The 16,258-nt window shown below is 55.6% G+C and overlaps 2 protein-coding genes across 3 annotated transcripts in view; one reads left to right on the forward strand and one right to left on the reverse strand.

The window, feature by feature from the left end:
- Positions 1-1,644: 1,644 nt before the first annotated feature.
- Positions 1,645-14,878, reverse strand: Ribc2 (RIB43A domain with coiled-coils 2). The gene is made up of 7 exons (XM_026394385.1): positions 14,765-14,878; positions 13,828-13,909; positions 11,672-12,016; positions 7,620-7,738; positions 5,760-5,987; positions 2,409-2,575; positions 1,645-1,723 (listed from the first exon to the last, which is right to left on the reverse strand). Exons 1-7 carry the CDS (start codon positions 14,876-14,878, stop codon positions 1,645-1,647), a joined length of 1,134 nt encoding a protein of 377 aa, XP_026250170.1.
- A 251-nt stretch (positions 14,879-15,129) lies between these two features.
- The window catches only part of Smc1b (structural maintenance of chromosomes 1B), a 74,444-nt gene continuing 73,315 nt past the window's right edge, over positions 15,130-16,258 (forward strand). For both annotated transcript variants that reach the window (XM_026394304.1, XM_026394305.2), the window contains exon 1: positions 15,130-15,238. In XM_026394304.1, coding sequence (XP_026250089.1) covers positions 15,130-15,238 — 109 coding nt within the window. The remainder of the gene's footprint in view (positions 15,239-16,258) is intronic.

Raw genomic sequence — 16,258 nt, forward strand, 5'->3', positions numbered from 1 at the left:
GCAGAGGCTGAGGCCTGGGCCATGTCAGGGAGGAGGGGGAGGGCGCCCCAAAGCCCTGCTCCACTCCACCGGACTCTGAGCCTCTGAGGGCATCTCTCCACCCTGCCGCCTAGGGTGACAGCCTGAGTGGGCCAGCTGTTATTGTGTCCTCAGAGTTCAACGCAGCCTGGCTTTCCTGGTCTCCTCAACAATGGGACTGCAGGTGACAGCAACGGGAGCAGGAGCGATGGTGTGATTCAAAGGAAAAGTGTTTGTGCCACCCTTGGACCATGAGCACACATGGGACTGGAGACATGGGCAGAGGCAGAGCGTGCACTTTCCAGGCATGTCCCCAAGGGAAGCTGTGCCCTCTGCTCTGTTCCTGTCCCCCTGGCTGCCATGGGGTGGCATGAGAGTGGGAGCTGGAGTGGCAGCCTGGACCCCAGGATGGGGGCTATGAGAGTTGGAGAGGGCCGGGCAACCTGCAGAGGGAGCCCAGGTGAGCAGCGCTGCTCAACAGGGTTCCCGGTCAGCTAGAACTTCCAAAGGGTAGGAAAGAAACATCTGCCCTTCATGGAGGCCACTGTGGTTTGGAGTCTGTTTCTTCAGAGAGAGGGGAGTGGCTGGGGCCAGCCTTCTGGGCTCACCCTGAGCTTGCTGCTTCTCTGCAGTGGGAAGGTGGGCAAGTCCCTGCGCATGTCCACACCAGGGTCTCCAACTAGAAAATGTGAGTGGTAAACCCCAGCTCCAGCTGCCTCGAGAATCACAATGGGAGCGACGCCCGCTCTGGCTACCTCCTGATGGGGCGACGCCACTCGCTAACAACAGCACTTGTCACCGAGGGCAGCAGCTGAACCTCAGTCTGAGCAGCCACAGGCACACCCTGATGCCCCCTCTCCCTGTACTTCCTTTTTGAGGAGAGATGTCGCTCTCCCTCCTCCGGCTTTGCTGGCTCTCAGCTGGAGGTCACGCCACTGGGCTGCGCATGACTAGTTTCCCACGGACACCTCTGACACGTGGGTTAGGATGGTGACAGTTGCCTGGGAGACCCTTGTGGACCTGAAGGCCACTTCTGCTGAAACACTTCTGCTGACTCTTCACTTGGACCTACGGACGCCTGGTGGGTGACACGGATGGGGTGGAGGGACGGGCGTCCTGCCTTCACGCGTGTCCATCTCCTCTGCTGGCCTGACCTTTGGGTCAGAGCTGACTCAGCTTTGTGCGTGTCACTGGACAACTGGGAAAAGTCTGGGGCTATTATACAGGTTAACTGGACCTGGACGCGGCTGGTCACCCGTCTCCCCACTGGGAGGATGGACAGCTGCCAACCCCCAGGCCTGGAAGACCGAGGCCGTGAAAGGAGAAGAGTGGCGCGACCTCGCCTGTTCCCAGGAGGAGCGTGGCCACGCCTTTTCCTCACTGCCCCCCATGATTGCCAGCCGCCTCTGGGGCCCCTGGGGTCAAGAAGCGCCTTTGCGTGCTGAGCCCCTGCTTCTCCACTCTGGGCCACTGGGCCAAGCTCTCTTCCCCTCTTCTGCCTCGACTCGCAGAAGACTCAGACCTTTCCGTGGGGGTTTCTGGACCAAGGAAACGCAGGCTTTTTAAATAACGACTCTTTAAGGTTGCCACACTTCACACGTGACCCAGGGGAGTGAGGCGTCCTTCTCATCGACTGCTGGTATTAAATTGTGTGAAATAATCTCCTGTGAGCTGATTGGTGCTGACTTCATCCATGTGTTTTTTCCTAATAACGAAACGAGGAGAAAATGATTAGCACATATGTGTACTTCCTAAGTATTTTAAGAAAAAGCTCATGGGCTTTTTATTAGTGTTACCCCCATGATGCAGAAGGCATTTCAACCCCAAGGAGCCCCCAAATTGTTCCCCTTCAACTCTCCTCAGCAGCCAGGGCATGTTGCAATCACCCTGCAGTTAAGCAGGGACCATGCTAGTGTCATCTGGGGGTGTCTAAGATTAGGCCTCCGAGGTATGACTGTGAAGAGGCTCTGCTTGACCCCGGGGACATGGATACCTTAGTGCTCCTTCCAAGCCCAACAGAATGACAAGTCACGGCCCACAGGCAGCCCCAGGTCTGACAGGAGCAGATGCTGTGGGTCCCTCAGAGCCTGAGCCAAGGCTTGACATGTTCCCATAACTGGATGTTGGAACTACTCCTGGGTCCTATCTGTACCCAACAGGTGCCAGGCAGCTGGGGAGTCCTCCTGCTGCCCCAACAGCCCTCCTGAGTTAGGGACCCTCTCTCAGACCCCCAGCCAACTCGGTGCTTTTTCCTGGGGCCTCAAAGGTCAAAATCAGGAACTGCGGGTCCCCCCACCTGAACTGAGCCTGCCTGGGGTCCCCAGTGCCCAGATGAGGCTGTCCAAGGAGTGGTCTCCACGCTGCCCAGTCCCCTGCCCCTGGGCACTCACTGCAGACACTGTTGCCTGGCCAGGCTGCGGTTGCTGCTGTCCAGGGCCCTGCGCAGGTCTCGCTGGTGTCGCTGCATCTGCCGTTCATACATCAGGTCCTCGCGAGCCTTCTGGATCCTCCGCTGGTCCCAGTCCATGTCCCGTTGGCACTCCTCCTCCTGCAGCCTCTGAGGAGGAGAGGCGACTTGCTGCTACCTCGCCCAGAGCCCAAGGGGACCGTCCAGGACCCCAGCCTCCCCTTCTACAGATGGGGAAACAAAGGCTCAGAGAAGGGGCAGCTGGAGGACCCCCAGCCCACCCTCATCCTGCCTGGCCCAGCTGCTTCCCGCCTCCTATTCCTAAAGGGACAGCAGCAGCTCAGTTCCAACAACGTTCCCAGCCCCATGTGCACAACTGAGAGCAGGGTGAGAATTTAGGTCCTTAGGAGGGCTCCCTGGCTGGCTCAGACAACCGCCCAAGCAGCCTGGGGAACTCCTAGAACGTGCTGGTGCTGGAGAGCCACCCTGCCACCACAAAGCCCAGTGGGCAGCTGGCCCTGTGGTTCTGCAGCGCATCCCCATCACTGGCCAGACCCTGCTGTGCAGAACTAGGAGCCCCAAAGGGGAATCTGCAGAGTGTAAAGGGAGCTGCCTCATGAGTCGGGCAGTGCAGGTCACCCATCAGGTCCCCCTCCTCCCAGGAAACCCCACTGCAGTGGGTGGGCAGGGCAGCAGGTGCCCTCTCAGACCCCTATGGAGGGGTGGAGGACAGAGTACCTCTCTCTCCCAGATAGCAAGCAGGGAGGGTCAGGCCTGCAGGCCTGGCCTAACCCCACATGCAGATCCAAGGCAGAGGGTGGGAGCGGCCCCCTGTGAGCAAGTCACCCACTCCTGGGAGCCCCCATGTGTCGCAAGGCTGCACACAGGACCTGGGCCATCACACAGGCTGCTGTCACAAACATAGTGGCAGGGGTGCAGCACTAGGGCTAACAGCCAGGCAGAGGCCCAGACAGTCTGCAGGATCCTAGGTTTCCACATCCCACTGCTCACAGCCCAGAAGCCAGGAGGAGAGGGTCCAGATGGCATGGCAGGGGGTGGGGTGGTGAGAGCTTAGGTGGCCCTTTCCCCCCTTTATGCTTTGTCTTTTGAATTTTCTACAGATTGGACATTAGACCAAAAGCTGCCTTTAGGGCAGATGGCTGACCCTCCTGGCTGACCGCTGGGGCTGAGTCGAGGAGTGAGTGGGGTGCAAGACCCGCGCCCATTCCTGCCTCTGTGCTCTTTGTAGCCTCTGGGCCTCCTGACCCACCACCCAGGCCTGGCTCCTGCCCTGCCTCACATATCCTCACCACACATGCCCGCTGCCCCTCAGGACCTCGTCTGGGCCAGTGCCAGGGCCCTTCCTCCTCCCAGTAAGTTCTCTGACTTGGAGGCTCACCTGGCAGGGCCACCCTAGCCTCTGATCAGCCCTGGACCTGGCGGGTTTCAGCACCGCCCCATCTCTCCTGCCAGGTTCTGAGTGGTCCAGCCCGCAGGCATGCTCCTTTCCTGCCCTGGCTCCTCAGCGCCAGCGCTTCAGCACCACCTCCTCCCCTAGGGCCCCCACTCCCAGGGGCTCCAACTCCAGCAGGCCACCAGCTGGCCATGCTGGTCCCGGGTTGCCTTCGCCTGTGATCACCAATAATGCCACCCCTCCTCGTCTCTCCCCCAGGTCTACCACTCTGACCTGTGTCTTATTCTCTCTCTAGGACCCTGGTGGCTCCCATGACTGTCCCCTGTCCCAGAGACCTTCATTCCACTGGCGAGAGCACCCTTAACCTTAGATGTGGCCGCACCCACCAGAAGCCCTGACTTCATGGGATGGGCCCAGCTCACACCTACTCGAGCATGGCTGGAAGCACACCTGGCCATGGGGTGGGGTCACTCAAGTCCAGGCCTTTGGCACCTGGGCCATCCATCCCATTCCTCTAGAGGCCACTCACACTCTGTCCTCTATGGTAACTGGCTTCTCACCTCCCCAGGAACAGCTCCGGAGGAGCTCCTCGAGCCTCCGCCTGCAGCCCTCCCGAGACTGCCATGGGTCTGGGCGCCCAGCCACGCCAGGTCCTTGCTTTGTGCCCTAGGCCTCAGGCCCCCCGTCCTCCAGGGACATGGCTCCCACAGGAGCCATGTGGAGCTCTCCTTGCCCTGCCTCCTCACCTGTCTCCTGCCCTGAAAATGCTGCCTGCATCTGTGACTCCTCCACTCTCTCTCCAGAGCCCACAGGCACTCCCAATAGAGCCCCCAGGCATGGCCTAGGTGCAGGACCCAGCAGGCAGCCGCATGCCGGCAGCGATGTAAGCACGAGTCCCTCCTTCCTCCCAGACACCTCTCACCTGCTCTCCAGGACACCACAGGTGGTGTCCTTGGGTCAGGCCCCCTTGCTCTGTAGTGATGGTGGAGAGTGGCCCCAGAACTCGGTCCCCAGTTCCCCCGTCTAGGCTCACCACTGTGCAGTCTCCCCAGGTCTGCCCTCAGCATGCTCAGAGGTGACCACTCCCAGTTACACCCACAGCTCAGCCCTTGTTCTGAACCCAGGCCGTACACCCTGCTGCCCTGCAGGCCTCCCCAGGCTTCACTGTCCCACAGCAGCTGTGATTCCTTCTTCCTTGGTGAAGAATCACCAGCACTCCACTGCCTAGAATAAACATTAAATCTCCCAGCACTCTGTATAGTTAGGAGCAATCTTGTGACTAAACATTGTCCAATGGAATCTAAGTGGAAGTGTCTTGTAAAACTCCCCAAAGTGTTTTTCCTCTTTCCTCCTTCTTCATAGCTGGAATATGCATGTGACGGCTAATGCTCAAGCAGATGTTTTGTGCTAAGAGGTGAAAGCCAGGTGCCAAGGATGGCCCTCTGGCCTGCCCTAGAAGACTTGGGTTGTTTTCCTACAAACCTAGTCTATTTGCAAGACAAAGTTCTATTTTGTTCAAAATGCTGGTATTTGTGTTTGGGGGTTTTCTTTTTTGCCACATTCAGGTGAATTGATCACAGCAGGTTCAGGTGTCTAAAGGGCACTGCACACTTAACATCTGAAACTACACTGGTGACTTCCACTCTCCCTGCCAACCTGCTCCTTCCACCATTTTCCCTTCTCTGTGGACACCAGCTCTATCCTTCCAGTTGCTCCGGCTTGAAGGCCTGGAGTCATACTCAAGGCCCATCTCCTTCACATGCCACCTGCCTCATCACACAAGGAGGGGTTTCTGGCTCTCATCCCCTAGCCGCTCCCACTCGGGGTGAGTGTAACACTGGCCAAGGAAAGCCACGAGGGGCTGGGGGGTGGCGGCAGGGGCACCACGGTGCTCTAAGGGCTGGGAGGCGGGGCAGGTACCAGCTTCTCCAGGACTTGCTGCTTCTGAGTGAGGTGGACCTGTTCCAGCTGCTCCCGGGACATTCCCTTCCAGCGGCCTGGGATCACACGGTGGGGACCAAAGGAGCTGGCCGCCTGCTGCGGGTTCTCAGACAGCAGGTCCCCGTGAAGCAGGTTGGAGATCTCAGCCAGGTTGTCTTCCTCCTCCTGCTTTTTCTCTTGTTTTTTCCTTTCTTGTGACTCTATGGCCTACCCAGGGAAAGACATTGGGAAAGATGCTTTGAGAGACTCCAGGGGGGTTCCTAGGCCTGGATGAGCCAGTGGGCCCTGGCTACCTGAGCACTGCAGGTGGGTGGGTGGGTGGGACTGCAGGGCCACTACTGATGGGATACATGCTTAGGGCAGCTCCCGCCCCTCATCAGCCTGGCACCAGCTGGACAGGGCTCTGTGCCCCTCCTGTGGCCTGGCAGCCTTTGGACATCTGCAGGCTGCAAAGAACATAAATGACTTCTAAAAGCTGGGAGAGGTACTTCTTTTCACTGACCCTGATGGCCCAGCCACGGCCCCCAATACCCATTGCTGTTCAGATGCCCAGGACAGGTGGCTGTGTGACCTACAGTAAGTCAGCTCCTCCCTCTGGGCTGCAATAGCTTCTCTGTAAAGTCAATAGACAGAATGGGAACCCCCGCGGTCAACAGTTCTCCTTGGTGAGGAACAGACAGCGAATCCTGCAACGCAGGTGCTCACGACAGGCCTTGTGCCACACAGCATGGGCTCTGCAGCCAGACACAACTCCATACTTGCCACTTAGAACCTGGCACCCCTGAGAAAGTTTGCTCACCTGCTGAGCCTGTCTCTCCACCAATTAAATTGTATTAATCATGGGCACATGTAGGGGCTCATCAAAATAATAGGAAATGAACAAACGAATGAATGAACAAGGCAATGTGGTTTAGCAAGAACCCCAGCAGTGCCCAGTAAGAGGCTCAGGGATAAAGGAACAGAGTAGGTGAAGGGAGGGAAGGAAGGAAAGACCCCCAGCACTGGGTCCATTTGTTACGGAGCCTGAACCAGTCTCCCCTGAGCTGCTCTGTCAAAGGAGGGCGAGGATCAGATAACCTCTATGACCCCTTGAACCTTGCTGCTTGGGGCTCTGGTGCCTCATTTCTCTCCCTGCTGAAAACCAATCTCCTCTGCCTCTGCCCAGGCTGTCCTGGCTTTTTGATTGCATACCCCAGGACATATTTCAGCTTGAGCTCCAATTTATTTGGCTTACAATGCAGCACCTCTATCCCACAAATACAGGATGTGCTTTGTAAGACATATGGACACAGCATTAAAAACGACAGGGCTGAAACTGTGTGAAGCAAAGTCCTGGTATTGTTCTCCTGCTGTCTCAGGGGCCACCTGCACAGCTCCTTTGGAGACCAAGTGCCAGTCAACCAGCTAATCTGATCAGCTGAGCCAGACCCAGCTCCACCTCACTCAGGAAATATACCTGCATTTGCAAAGAAAACCTGAGAGGGGCGGGATCCGAGGAAGCTGGGAAGGACTGAGAAGAGGGGGTCGCCAGGAGACCACCATCATCCTTGCCACTGTCCTCGCTTCCCTGGTGAGTGCCTATCCACCTGTCCTGGTTGAGAAGAACTGAACCTAGTACCAGGCCGCAGAGCAGTGCCAGGTGGCATCTGCTCTCAAATTATGAAAGAAACTAAAACTAAGTTTCTAAGTTTTGTTGCTGATTCAGAGCTTTAAGGGACAGACCAGACCCAGGGCCATCCACCTCAGCAGAGGGAGGGGTGGGCTTGGGACCCTGAGGCTGGGGTCCAGCCAGCCGCGTGTGCCCATCCACCCTGTAGGCACAGCGCCCCGGCTGGGCACCTGGTTCCTGTTGAACTCTTTCACAGCTGCACAGACGGCCCTTCTGGCGTTGCTTTCCAGCATCTGCAGGTGCCTTGCTGTTTCATCAAACTTGAGCCTTGTCTGCAAGTAGAGGTCCTCTACAAGGAGGAGAGACACGTCAGACCTGGCATGCCCACACGGGTGCAGAGTAGCCTGCACCAGGGTTGCTCATGCTGTCACCTCCCCTCTGTCACGGGGAGGCCGGGGATGATAATGCCAAGACCTGCCTCCAAAGACTGAGGGGTCCCTGATTTCATCCAAGCAGAGTTCTCATCTCTGCTGTGAATGGGCAGTGCCCTGGGGCTGACTGCTGTGGTCCTGGAGCAGTGTGCCCCTTGCTGTCTCTGGTTTTGCAGGAGAAAGCCTCATCCTTACAGTGGGCATGGGGCGGTGAGAACCCAGAAAAAGGAGCTACAGAAACCAGAAGGACAAAGGGGAAGGGGTGGCAGGTCACAGATACTTGTGGAGGGACAGTAGGACAGGACCTTCCTAGGCCAATGGGAGGGGCCCCAGTGGAGGGTCCCAATGGCAAAATGTGAAGATCATCCAAACACTTGCAGACATTCCTAGTTCTGTACCTGCAACCTCGCTTATCCTGAGCCGCCGCGTCCCCAGGCGAGGCAGGAAACACCTACTTCACTTTGGGTTGTTCCGTTTTTCAAAAATCATTGATCAGAAGTTCCTGATTTCTGTATTTGTGCCTGACAGGTCCCCTCATTATTTCCAAAAATGACAACCAGACTTTTTTTGGGGGGCGGGGTATAAGGGATTGAACTCAGGGGCGCTTGACCACTGAGCCACATCCCCAACCTAATTTTGTATTTTATTTAGAGACAGAGTCTCACTGAGTTGCTTAAATTGCTGAGGCTGGCTTTGAACTCACGATCCTCCTGCCTCTGCTTCCCAAGCTGCTGGGATTACAGGTGTGGCTACCATGCCCGACCACAACCAGACTCTTGAAATTCTGGCCTCTGCTCACCCCCAACCCCTCTTGCCCTTCATTTGTTCCTTTATCCAACACACAGCATCAAAGGCTCAGGTGGGCCGCTGGCTGTGCTGGGGACACAGACACAGCAGCGAGTAAAACACAAAAGGTTTCCTGCCTCCCTGGAACTGGCTGTCTTGGAGACAGTAAATATGTGGAGTTCAAAATAAGTGCAAAAACACACATCTGACCATTGGTAGAGGAGAGGAAGCTAAGGCAGCAGGTGGTCAGATGCCATTCGAGCACACAAGACAGGGAAGGCTTGGCAGTCAATAAGCCGGAGTGGGCAGGGCCGGCAGTCAGCACTGGAGGCCGGCAGAGGCCCAGCACAACCTCGTGGGCTATGGCAGGATTTGACTTCACCATGTGCCCTGGGAAGCCATCGCAGGGCTTCGAGCTGAGGATGAGGGTGCTGTTCAACTGGATATCGTTTAAAAAGCATCACTGCCCACCATGTTGAGACCACAGAGGGGAAGGACAGCTATCAGCATGATCCATCTGGGTGAAGAATTTGGTGCTTCTATCCCAGCAATGACAACAGGGATGGAGAGAAGTGGACAGCTTGAGGTATGTGTGGGAGGGTCGCATGTTTCCCTCCTATGTAGAATCTACAGAGAGGGAAAGGGAACTAAAAAGGATCTCATGAAAATAGGAGGGAGAACGGACAGAGCAGAGGAGGGAGTATGGAGGAGGACTGGGGAATAAATCTACCAAGTTTTACACCATGACCTCTGCTTATATCTATGATGATAATGTGCTGATGACAATGATGACAACAATAATAGAAGGGGGGGTCAGCAGAGCAGAGCAATCGAGTCAGGGGAGGGAGGAGGAAGGACAAGGGAAGGTGCTGGGGCTGGAGACTGATCAAATGATGGGTCTGACACAGTGAACCCACTATCATGTATGATCATCATGCACCACATCATAGAAATATGTGCAGGAGGTGACAGGGACAAGAGGTGAAGATGTCCTGCAGGGGGTCAAGGGTGGCCCCAAGTTTCTGGCTTGGTGAAGGGGAGGAGCAGAAAGGCAGGAGGGGCGGACCCAGAGGTGAGGTCAGATCCCAGGGTACTGTGAGAAGTCCAGAGAGGGAAAGAAGGCCTCTGGAGGACCAAGGCCAAGGCTGGGAGGAGGGTCCTGGCCAGCGATGGCGATCTGGAGCAGGTGGGGATGGAGGAGATCCCCAGAGCCCACGAGTGGGTTATTCCCACAGGTGTCTGTCTATATACGCAGTAGACAGACCAACAAAAGTCCCCGCCTTCCCTGAGCTTAGGGTGTGACACTCAGGAGCAGTGTGGCAAGTACAAACCCAAGGCGTGCCAGTAATTGAGCCTCGGGAAAACGGAGCAGGGAAGGGGCGAGAGGCCCAGGAGGCCCATATTTCAGTACAACCTGTCAAGGACAGGGATGGCACAAATGCGCCCTATCCAGGGAAGGACGTTTCCAAGCAGCAGGAGCAGAGACCCTGAGGCAGAAGCGAGCTGGACACACCCATGTCCCAGGAAGAGCAGAAGACAGTGTGCAAAGAAAGGAGCGGGTGGACAGGGCAGAATCCTGGCTGGAGATGGGCCACACCCCGAGCCCCAGAGGTCCTCGGGAATTTGCTTTCGCTCAGTGACTGGGAAGCCGCTGAAGGGTCCCAGCAAAGGATCCCACCTGACTTTCAGGGTTCCACCCTGGCCACGGTTGAGTGGAGGCTGCAGGGGGAGAGAGCAGAGGCAGAGGGTAGTTAGAGGACAATGCAACAGTCCAGCTGAGAGGTAATGAAGCCGAGTCCAGGTGGCAATGGTGGCCATGTGAAAAGCCTGGATGTGGAACTGATAAAAGAAGGAGTCTTGGTTGGGGCTGGCGTGATACGAGAGGAAGGTGGGGCCTGGGGGAGAGCAGAGTAACCGGACCTGTGCTGAAGTTCGGAGCTCATCAGAGGCGGGGCAGCTGGGTGGGGCTGTGAGTGCGGATTCAGCGGAGAATATACAGCGGAGAATATACATAGGGACACATGAGCTTGGGAAATGAGGCCTCTGGGGGTGAGCACAGCAAGGAGGGAGGACCAGGCCAGCTGATAAGCCCATCCTTATCAGCAGTGGGTACAGGCAGAGGGGAGGCCCAGAGAGCGCTGGTGAGCAAGAGCTGCCAGAGCAGGGGAGAGAGTCCCATTCAGGGAGCCTGGGCAGGAGGACCAGCAGAGGGCGGAGTCCCAGAAGCCAGATGGCCTGTGTGTCTCAGAGCATGAGGTGATCGACTGTGTCACCTGTGGCCTAGAGGCCAAGCTGAAGACCTCAACCTGAGTGACAGGGAGGCCACTGTGCAGCTGGCCAGGAAAGCAGAGGTCTGTAGTAGTGGGCACAAAGAGTGGGGGAGGATGTGAGAGGGACCCTGCTCCCAGAGAGTGGGAAGAGCAGAGGCTGGAGAGGGCGCTACCAAGGAGACGGCAAATGAACAGCCCGGGCGGAGGGGCTTGGAGCAGGGTACAGAGCTCCTGCCCCAGTGCCCTGCTCTCTGTACCACCTACTGGCGTGTCCCACAAGAGCAGGGATGTGAAGGCACGGGAGACAGGCCAGAGGGGCAGCAGGAACTGCTGCTGCTGCTGCTCAGACGGCTGGAGGAGGGGAGCTGCTAGAGCAGGTGGCTCGCAGCCTCCCTGAGAGCAGGACTGGGGCTGTGGCAGTCCCCTGAGGAAGACAGCTTTCCGCCTTGGCCTGGGGAGTCCTGGTGCGGTGTGTGACCACAGGCTGCAACTGGGTTCCCATAGGCCCCTCTGACTTCCACACAGCACTCAGAGGACTCCGTGGGCCTACATGTTCCCATCCATCTTCTAAGCACTGTGCACACAATGGGGGCAGAGGCCGACTCTGGGTTATCCGAGCCCCAGCACCCACTGGGGCCCTATCGCAGGGCTGACCCCTGGGGCTCAGGCTTCTCCTCTCTTTCCCCACATGCCAAAGAAGCATGTGGCTGTGCACTTCAGGAGGATGAACAGCACCTGGGCCCCTGGGGGACTGACTGGTTGGGATCACTGAGCCAGTTCACCTCACTCCCTTACCTGCACATTTCTGGTGGGCACGAGCCCTCTCCAATTCCCGTTGCTGTTGCAAGGACCATTCTCTGTTTTGTTCCTCTTGGAATTTCTTCCTCTCCCGGAAGTTTAAATCCTCCCCCATGAACTTTTGCATTCCTGATATGGTATTCCGGATGTCATTATCTGACTGCCGGGCTGGAAGAGCTTTCTTAAGGGATAGGGGATCAGACAGGTCAAATTCACGGCGAGTTTCTGGCCTCTGAAAGCTCTGCTGGAAATCATTGGTAGCTCTACTGAGAGTTTTCCTATCTCTCCTTTCCCGATCTTCTAATATGCATGTGATCTTGTCATTTTGCCTCATTTCAGTAGCTAGAAGAGACACAGTATATGAATGAATTTACGAGGAAAAAATTTAAAAATCCATTTAAAAGTAACTTTTAATCATTGTTAAAGTAATACAACCTTCCGAAACAAGTAATGTTCCATTAAAGGATTAGTAACTTAAATATAAAAGAGCCCCTATGGACTAATAAAAACACAGACAACCTGGGTTTGGGATTGTGGCTCAATACCTAGCACATGGAGACACTGGGTTCGACCCTCAGCACCACATAAGAAATAAACACATAAAATGAAAGTATATAAAAGAAAAAAACACAGACAACCCAACCAAAAAATGAGCAAAAGATAGGAACAGGTGAACCACAATAAAGAATAAATTGGAGATATCAATAAACTAACAATAAACGCTGAGTGATCAGAAACAGAAGAAACGAAGGCAAGAGCACTTGTGCTGATGGTGTGATAAACAGGGTCACACTTCCAAAAGAGCAATGTGGCAACAAGACCTGCCAGTTCCACTCCCCTGTGCACTGGGGACATGATGCACAGATGGTCACCACAGCAAGGTTTCAATGCTAAAGAACTGGGGAAAATCCAAACTGCCCATCCGTAGGGGTTAATTCATACAGCAAAACGCCATCAGATAATGAAAACAAATACTCTCTCTGGGTAGATTATTGATGAATTTCAAGAATACAATATTGACTGAAAAAAAGTGTTATGAAAGGATAGGCTTGATAGGATAAATTTTCGTAAATTTTAAAAACAAAAAGCAATTTTATATTGTCATGGACATGCAGACAGTGTAAGCAGGAGAAACCACATGGGAATGCTGCAAACTTCCCAGGAGGAAGGACAGGGAATTGTGAGGGTAGCGCTCTGGCTGTGAACCACATGGTTCTCAGAAGCACTCAGAACAAGGCAATCTGGCAGATGTGAGCAGCTAGTCTGGTGTGTCCATATGTGTCCTCCACTATTTTTGTAATTTGAATTATTTTACAACAGGAAATAAAGAAGGTAAAAAGCTTAGAAAATACAGAATAGTATTAAACTTCACTTATAATACTATCATCTGACATTGCCACTGCTGAACGGTGTCCTTTTTGTAAGCATATTTTATTTTTTTTAAAGATAGAGGAGAGAGAGAGAATTTTTTAATATTTATTTTTCAGTTTTTGGTGGACACAACATCTTTATTTTTTATTGGTGCTGAGGATCGAACCCAGTGCCCTGCGCATGCCAGGCAAGCGCATTACCTCTTGAGCCACATCGCCAACCCATGTAAGCATATTTTAAAAACGTAGCCGATAGTCCATGGCAGGTATAATTTTGAGTCCCGCTTTTTTTCTGTTTTAAAAATCCTCATGATGTATTAAAAAGCAGTTTTTAAAATTGTTAAAAATTTGGTCATGATAACGGAAAATGAATTCAATGTGAAATCTTGATCTAAGACCTAGACATTATTATTTGAATCACATTTGCCCTGGAGTCAGCTCGGGAATGGGTTCTGACATGTGCTGCCTGGTATGAACAGCTGGACTCCACAGAAGATCTTGAACTCTGGGGCGAGAATGTGTACATGTGTGAGTTTAAAAAAGTTCTCCAAATATTTTAAGAAAACAGTAAAACACGTATTTACTCTTAAAATATATTTCCTATAATATATATTAAAATTCAAAAGCTGTTTTTCCTCTGACAAAGGATTAAGGCTAAGCAGGTGCTCACCACTAAGCTACATCCCCAGCCCAAAAACTTTTTCAATGCTGTGAAGAAGTGAGGAATGGAGCCTGAAGACCCTCCACCCTAACCCCAGGGACAAGCACTCAAGAAGTGCTCACCAAAGGTTTCATGTCTAGCTCTTTCAGTTGCTTCTCTTATCTTCTGGTCATGAACCTGGGAGTTCCAGGCTTCTGTGTCTCCCTGGAAGTGGAAAATCAGGGACAAGGTCAGAGCCAGACATGGGTGTTCAACAGACCATCCTGTCTATCTTTCTGGTCTGACTGCAAAGTAGCTATCTCAGGCAAGAAGATACCTTTTGCTTCCTCCCTTCTGCTCTTCCTCCTTTTCTCCCCGCTACCAACCCCGCCCCGCCCCGCCCCTCTCTCCATAATGGGGTTGCCAAGGAACGGTGCTAGGGGCGCCACTGAGCTACATCCCCAGCCTTTTTTATTGAATTTTCAGGCAGTTTTCACTAAGCTGCTCAGACTGGCTTTGAACTTGCAGTCCTCCTGCCTCTGCCTACTGAGTCGCTGGGATTACAGGTGCTGCGCTATCAGGACTCTTCATGCTTGGATACCTTTGTTTGTAGTTGCTTTTCTGTGCTCTGGACTTTCCCTCCCCCTTTCCTGGTTAACAGACACATCCTCAAACACTGCTTAGGCATCACCTCCTCTGGGCGGCGTTCCCCTCCCTCACAGGCTGACCCCACTGCATTTTTCCTGTGAGCACTTTAATGTCCGCCTCCTCCCCTGGGCCGTGAGCTCTGCAAGGTCCAGAACTGACTAGTCCCTCCTTGGGACCACTCTCTTGGGGCCTGGCTTGCCCCAAAGGGTTGTGTGTCCGACATGAACTGGGCTGGAAGGGACCCTGGCAGTGTAGAAAACCTGGCTCAGAGGGAGCAGAGCCTGTTCCAGTGTCCCCATCAACCCCAGGCACGGCCCTATCTGTCCGTGGGGCGGGTGAGAAGGCCGTCTGGGCCGCCAGGGCTTCCAACCGCCCTGGGCCCTGCGCGGCTGCGCTCGGGCCGGGGCCCGGCCGCTGCTCTCCCTCCCTCACCCCAATGATCCTGCTCCTGGCGTCGAAGACCCGCTTCTGCCTGCACAAGTCGGCGTGTCTCCTCTTGGCCACGCTGGCGTCCTGCCGCAGGTCCGCGGGCAGCACGACCTCCATGGCTCCGGGGGTCGAGGGCAAATCCAAGCCGGCAGGGCGGAGAGCCGAGACTAAGCCGCCGCGACCCGGAGGCGCAGCTCCCCGGTGGGCAGCCGTCCGGCGCGGAGCCGGCGGGCGAGTGAGCGGTCGCAGCGCCGGTTGCCAAGGAACGGCGCTCGCGCCGCCCCGCGTCGTCTCGCGAGACTTAGCGAGGTCCTTCCCGCGCTTTTCCAGCCCGCGCGTGAGGACGCGGCTGAGGCGTGGAGCCAGCCATGGGCCGCCTGGATGTGCTGCTCGTGGAGAACTTCAAGTCGTGGCGGGGCCGCCAGGTCATTGGCCCCTTCAGAAGGTTCACCTGCATCATCGGCCCCAACGGCTCGGGTAACCGCGCGGCGGCCGGACGCAGCGGGGCTGAGGGGCGAGCGCGCCTCGCGGCCGGCCTCGGCGGACCATCTTCTCAGGGACCCCGGCGACCCTCGCCCCTTCCCTCCAGGGACCCCCGGCCACCCTCGCTCCTTTCCGTCCACTCCAGGGAGCCCCCGCCGCCCTCGCCCTTCCCCTCCAGGGACTCCCGCGACACTCTTCCCGTCCACTCCAGGGACCCCCGGCCACCCTCGCCTCTTCCCATTCACTCCAGGGACCCCATGGCGACACTCGTCTCTTCCCATCCACTCCAGGGACCCCTGGCCACCTTCACACCTTCCCGTCCACTCCAGGGACCCCACGGCGACACTTGCCCCTTCCCCTCCAGGGGACCACCCCTTCCGCCATCTTCACCCCTTCCCGCCCTTTCCAGGGACCCCGGCCACCCTTGCTCCTTCCCCTCCAGGGGCCCTGACCCCCGCTGGCCGGCTCTCTGCCACACTTTGGAGCAACCTGCAGCCGCGACCCCTCGTCCCCTGACCCACGGCCCCCACCCTGGACCCCCGGTCACCCTCTGGTGCAGCTGAGGCAGAGGCGACCTGCACGCCCATGCCCGGGGAGCCTGTGACCTGGGTGTAGTGACAGCGACCTCGCTGAGCTCCTGGCCACCCTTTGGCTCAGTCCTGTCACAGGGCCACGTCCCTTACACCTGGGGGAGCGGCCAGCCGGAGGCTTTTCTCTCAGCTTGGAGTGTGGGGTTCAGAAGCCACAGTGACCTTGAAAATCAGTCTTTCCCCATGAAGGGAGCACGCCAAGGTGCTGTGGCACGGGGACCCAGAGAGCGATGGCGGTGCCACTCCGCGGCCTTCCTGTCGCCCTAGGAAATAGCTGCTGTTGGAGGCTTTCTTTTGCACGTACATGTGAAAGAATACCCGAGCTTAGAAATAGTCACACATTTAAAGTTTCCTTAGGTCTTCTATGAAATATCTTTACTCTGTTATCAAAAAAAGAAAAGGGGAAAAAAAAAAAGATTGAGCC

The sequence above is a fragment of the Urocitellus parryii genome, chromosome 5 (genome assembly GCF_045843805.1).
Source record: "Urocitellus parryii isolate mUroPar1 chromosome 5, mUroPar1.hap1, whole genome shotgun sequence".
NCBI classification, from domain to species: domain Eukaryota; kingdom Metazoa; phylum Chordata; class Mammalia; order Rodentia; family Sciuridae; genus Urocitellus; species Urocitellus parryii.